Source organism: Rhea americana, unplaced genomic scaffold, assembly GCF_003343005.1.
Source record: "Rhea americana isolate MKP2758 unplaced genomic scaffold, rheAme1 scaffold_488, whole genome shotgun sequence".
NCBI lineage: Eukaryota > Metazoa > Chordata > Aves > Rheiformes > Rheidae > Rhea > Rhea americana.
This window is the reverse complement of record NW_028186632.1, coordinates 167,210-172,960: the sequence shown is the minus strand read 5'-3', so window position 1 is coordinate 172,960 and position 5,751 is coordinate 167,210. Positions and strand designations below refer to the sequence as shown.

General features: G+C 61.9%; 1 protein-coding gene across 1 annotated transcript in view; it reads left to right on the top strand.

Annotated features, from left to right (window-relative positions):
* Positions 1–2,180: 2,180 nt before the first annotated feature.
* The window catches only part of WIZ (WIZ zinc finger), a 50,931-nt gene continuing 47,360 nt past the window's right edge, over positions 2,181–5,751 (top strand). The window contains exon 1 of the mRNA XM_085317038.1: positions 2,181–2,889. Within this exon, the coding sequence (XP_085173164.1) occupies positions 2,205–2,889 (685 nt within the window). The 5' untranslated portion in view covers positions 2,181–2,204. The remainder of the gene's footprint in view (positions 2,890–5,751) is intronic.

The following is a 5,751-nucleotide window of genomic DNA, read 5'->3' as shown; positions in this document are numbered from 1 at the left end:
TGCCGCCGCGGCTCCCGAGCCGGCAGCGGGCCTTTCCCAGGCGCCGGAGCAGCTGGTCTGTGGGATGCGCTAGCGACAGCAACCTGCCCGTTCCGCCGTCGGATGCTTTCCAGGAGGTTGGGAGCCGCCGGCGGAGACTTTGTCTGGCACCGTTCCTCGGTGCCCGGATGAAATTCAAGCCGCCTCTTGGAATAAGAAGTGGGATAATTTTTATTATTATTATTTTTTGGTTACCYGCTCCCCAATGCCGAGGTCGAACAGCCTGGTCCTGCTCCGGCTGGAGAAATCCCTACGCTGATGCTGCCTCTGCTTTCCAACCTCTGCTTATCCTGCATCGCCGCGAGCCCGATGCTTTTTCCTCCGCCGCCGCGTTCCCGGGACGACGGAGGAGCCGTCTCCGGGTGGCCGCGGCCGGACCTCTCCGAGGGAGACGCCGGAGAAGGAGGGAAAAGGAAAAGCCCACAACGGAGGAAGGCGAAGCCCGCGGAGGATTCCCCCGCCGCCGCTTCGGATCGCGGCCTGAAATCGGAGGAAGGAGAAGAGGGCGCGAGCAAGGCGTCCGCACGTGGAGACAGCGGGTTCCCGCGTTGAGGCTGGGCTCGGGGCGCTTTGGGGTTTTTTTTTGGTTATTTTTTTTTTTAGGGATAGTTGGAGACCGATTCCTTGCACACGGTGCAGCCGAGCTCTGGGAAAACGCATCCCGAGCACGGCGACGCTACGCTCCCGTCCGGCACCTGCTCTCCGCCTTTTTGGTTTTGTTTTAATCCGCAAGGAGAAACACGGCGCCCGGCCGGGCGGCCTCGTCGCGGTGGGGAAAAAATTAAAAAAAAAAAAAAAAACTCATGTCCTATCCTGGACCAACCTGCGGAAGTGGGAAAAAGTCCCTCCGGAGGACTCCAGCTCGCGCAAGGGCACGGAAAAGTCTTAAATAACGAGGATTTGGGGCAATCGCGCTGCTCCCAAAAATCCACAGGTCACTTGGTGGGGAGGCAAAAAAAAATATATATATATATATCTCAACATAATTTGGATTGAGAGCAGGAGGATCCCGAAGGAAGGCGGCTCGGCAGATGCCCCCCTTTATTTTATTCATTTTTATTTTATTTTATTTCCACCCCCCTGCCCCGGCGTCCGAGCTTTGCACCCTTCCCACCCACTCCCCCCGGGGTGGTACCGGCTCCGACGGCTTTGGGTGGTTTCCTTCCTCGCGCCCCCCCCCGGGGCTATGGGCTGGTAATAGGCGGCTTGGCGAGAAGCTCTCGAATAATTCCCTCTCTTCATTTGCATTGTTACCTTGAAGGTATTTATAGTCTCTCTGCCTTCTCCTTCCTCGCCTGGGTAAATTTAGCTCCTCCAGGCTCTCCTTGTGCGCCTTTCTTCTCCAGCGAGCTGATAAGCTCGTTTTTTTAGCTCCTATTTTCTCTCTCTCTTTTTTTTTTCTCTCTTCCCAGACTGAAGGAGCAACATCAGGACCAGCTTGCTGGTCCCGCTGTCCTATCAAGGCTCTGAGAAATCTCTCTCCTGTTTTTTTTTTTTTCTTTTTTTTTTCACCCCATTCCACTTTATCCTTTCATGGATAAATATTTTTGGGGGGTTCCTTGCATGGGAAGGTTTTGGGGGAGGTGGTTTGTTTTTGGTGGCTGCTCTTGTCTTGCTGTCCCAGACCCCGAAGGAGAGCAGCTTCCCTAGTGCGATGGTCACCTCCAGCGTGACGGCGTGGTTGCCACCACGRCCGACGTCTCGCTCGTGGCAAGACCGGTCAAAGGGCAAGACCCTTTGGAGGTCCTCCAGCACCTCTTGCTCTTAAGTTGTTGCTTCAACTCAACTGTTTTAACTTATCCGAGTGAACGTTACGGAGTTTTCCGACTTGTGTCCACGGGGATGGGGRTGGTGGACGGGAATAGAGGGTTTCTTCAGCTCTGGGGCAGAGCATGGTCCCATCTGGGTGGGTTTGGCCGTGGCGACGCTGCACCGTCCCGACGGTCCGCGTTAGCGACCGGGACGAGCCCGAGCTCCGTCTCCGATCCCGGAGCCCGTTTGCGCCRTCCCAGCGGCGCTGGGAGCTCTTGGATCCCGGGAGGTTTTGGGGAGAGGAGCARATCCCGAGCTTTTCCCCGGAGGGCGTCGTGGGGAAGCGGGATTAAGGATCCGCTCGACGGCGACTCTCTTCTGCCGCCCCGATCCGTGCGGGAACGGGGCAGGGGATGGAGAAGGGGCGCTCGGCACGCTCCCAGCGCCGGGGAGCCGAGCCCGAGACAGGGAGGCTCTTGGTTTCGAGGCACGCGAAGAGCTGCTTGCTCTGTCCCTACCGGTCTCGCTCGAACGTCTCTCTCCGGGCGGACGCATTCGGAAGCTCCTCGGAGAAAAATGCGCTCTTCTCTCACGTTTTTTATTTTTTTTTTTCCCCTCTTATCTGTGTTTCTCGTAGATTCTTCTGGCAGTCCCCGGCCGCCAAGCCTCCCGAGTGCCGGCGCGGTGTTTTTCTGCGAGTGACACAGCACAATCGGCGAGGAATGGAGAAAGCTGTCCCTACTTTATCAGAGCACCAGCGGGAGCGCCAGGGAGATGGAGGCCGAGCCGCGCTAACGGCGCTGGAGCCGAACAAAGAGCATTTTGCTGCCCTTGAGTGCCCCCAAGGTGAAGAGCGCAGAGCTGCTTTTGTTAAAGATGCAAAAGCGCCTCTGGAGAGCCCGGCTCTATCTGGGACAGCGGCGGAAGCGGGGCCGGAGCTCGAGGAGTTGTTCGCCGCGCAGAACCTGCCGGCGATGAGCCGAGACGGCAAAGGGACTTCGGGCGCCGAGATGTGCGCCCTCGAGGAGGATCCCGCCTTCTTCTCGCCGCTCGCCCGGCAGGAACCCGACGTCGCGCTGGAAGCCCGCGACGTGGCAGGTAAGCTCCGGCGCRAGGCGAGGGCCGTCTGCCCGGTCCTCCTTGCTGCGGCGTTTATGCTCTTCGATCGGGGGAATTACTTATTTTTTTTTAAATGAGGTGGGATGGAGACGTCTTGCTGAGTCCGCCGGCTCTTCCGGTGCCTCGTTTCCCGCTTGGTTGGCTTTGCTTTGCCGCTTGCTTGGTGGGACCTTGGCTTTGCTTTGCCGCTTGCTTGGTGGGACCTTCGGGAAGATGGTTCTCGGCCGATGGCAAGCCGTACGGTCACCGTGCTGCTCGCCGGAGCTGAAATACCGCTCGCCCGGCGGTATGCAGGCACCGAAAGAGCTCGGGCGGCTTGGAAAAAAGGAGCGAGGCACACGGAGAGCGGCTTCCCGGGCTTCTCGCTTTCCCTTTTCACGCAAGTCTGGACCCCGAAGCGGAGCGTTGGCCTCGTGGGGTGGCGTTTCTCCAGCGAGATGGTCCCTGCCGAGGGAAACGCGGGTTTCTCCAGCAGCCCATCCCGTCCCGCTGCTCCCTGTCCGAGCTGGCGGTCAACGTCGCTCCGGCACGTGCGGAAGCGGGTGCTGCCGGCTCCTCCGGCGTGCGGGTCCCGGCGGCCGCGCGTTTGGTTTCTCCTCTCCGGAGGCGTTTTGCCGTGAACGACGGAGAGCTCGGGAGAAGGGAGTCCCGAGAAACCCACCGGGGAGGCGGCGGCGGGAGGGGGGGAAAAAGAAAATTGGGAAAGCGGAAGGAATTGCCGGGCCGGGATCTCTGCACGTCCTCGCATTCAGCACCACAGACAGGGATGGAAAAAAATCCGACGCGGAAATCCGACGGCTCTTCCGAGGTCCCTCGCTTGCACGCGGGGTTACCCGCACCCCGAGCGGCCGGCTCCCGAAACCCAAGTGGCTTTGGGCAACGCTCGCACACGCGCTCCGGCCAGACGCCGGCGCCGGCTTGTTGCACGGGGACGTCCTCCGGATCTTCCAACCTTTGGGAATTTTTGGGGTCGCCCCTGATTTGGCAGGAGCGAACGTTCGCTCCCGTCGGCGGAGACCTTCCGGCATGCCGGGAGGTTTTTCGGAGGTGGGTGCGCCGGAGCCGGGGCCGCTCCGGCGGGCGCCCGGCTTGCGCCGGAGCGGCCGCGCGGCGTCGACTTCCTTCCTGCCGCCGTCGCCCGGTTCCTCTTCCCGTCTCGCCGCGGGGCGCCTCGATGCCCCGCGTGGGCCTTCCTCCCGCGTCGTCCTCGGCGGCGTGCCGGCGGCAAGTTTTAGTTGCGATTTTTAATTCGGGGGAGGACGGCCGGGAGCGGCTGCCGAATTCGGGGCCGACGGGAGCGTTCGATTTCCATCCGCCGGCGCTTCGTGGGGGGGAAGAGCCCGTCCCGCTCTTACCCRCCTTGGCGCCGTCCCCGAAGCCGTTGGGGCTTGCGGGGTTGTTTCATCTCGATGTCTGCGTGGGTGAGTGGGGAGGGGAAACAAAATCCCTGGGAAAAGGAGGATTTGGAGATCGGGTGCAGCAGGGGAACCCGCAGGACGTTTAGGGATTGCGCCTCGGCGGGACGTTTTAGCCCAACGTCTTTTTTTTGGGGGTTTTTTTTGTTCTTTTTTTTTTCTCCTGGCTCCTGGAAATTGGAATTCCGTCCCGGCGAAAGCCTCRCCGCTCCGCCGGAGGCGAATCTCTCGGGCGACGCTTGGCCAGAGGGAAGGGGGGGAAAAAAAAAAAAACGGGTCGTGCAGGCAGAACGTAACCCGGAGCCGTGCAAGAATCTCCCAGCGGGAGAGGGCCCGGAGCCAGGCGCCGGCGCGAAGCCGGAGGCGGCTTTGGCAGCCGCGGGAGGGTGGTTATTTAATTTTATTTATTTATTTATTTATGGAGCTGGGCAAAGTCCGCGCTTGCCGCGGAGAGGTCGGGGCAGCCGGATCGCCGGCCCCGCGTTCTCCCAGCCGGCAGCTCTTTTCGGACGGGAGATTCCCCTTCCTCGTTTCCTCTYGCCCGGGTTTCCGGCTCACCCACGTCGAGCTAATTCCCTGCGCCGGCGGATCGCGGGAGGAAAAGGAGCCACGTGGCCGGAAACCGCCCTCTCCTGGGACGCACCGGAGGATGGCAGAGCGGGAACGGAGCCGGAAGAGCTTTAGGAAAACCCACGTTGTCCGTCGCCTGGGTGCCAGCTCGATAGGAGCCGGGATGAGGCTCCGGAGCGGCCGAGGCCTCGAACCCGCCAGCGGACCCGTCCCCGGCGGAGCGCTCGGGCAGCTTCCACGTTGTGCCGGGCTGAGCGAGCTTGGAGCCGGAGCGGAGCAGCCGCTTGGGAATCCCCATCCTCGGGAGCCACCCGCCGGACCGCTCCGCGTCCGAGCCCTTCCCACGTCCTCGGGGAGCCGAGCGGCTGGATGCGCCGCCCGTAAGCRAGCGCAGCGGGGAGCCGGGATCTCCGTCGGGATCCTTTCCCGTGTCTTTCCGCAGCCTTGTCTCCCTTTCCTGCTCTTCGCCAGGGCGTTTTGAACCGTGGCCGGCTTTCAACCGGGATTTGCCGGGATGCTGGGCTTGGAAGGGGGCTCTGGAAGCAATTTGGACATTTTAGCGGACGTAATCCAGGCTTTCCAGTGGCAAAGCAGCTGGCGACGCTCTCGTCCTCAGCCCGGCTTTCCCGCGGGAGCTCGCGGTCGGTCGCAGCCACGCCGGCGGCTCGGAGCCCGTGGCCAGAGCTTTCACCCGGAGGTGAGCGATGCCGGAGGTGCAGATGGGGCTCCGACACCGCCGCAGGGCACCCGGATGCGTGTCGCGGGGTTGCGCCTTGGGGTGGCGGGGGCAGCACCCGATCTCCCTGCCGGCGCGGGGCYGTCCCGCGTTTGGGAATGCTGCGGCGGTTTGTGGCCC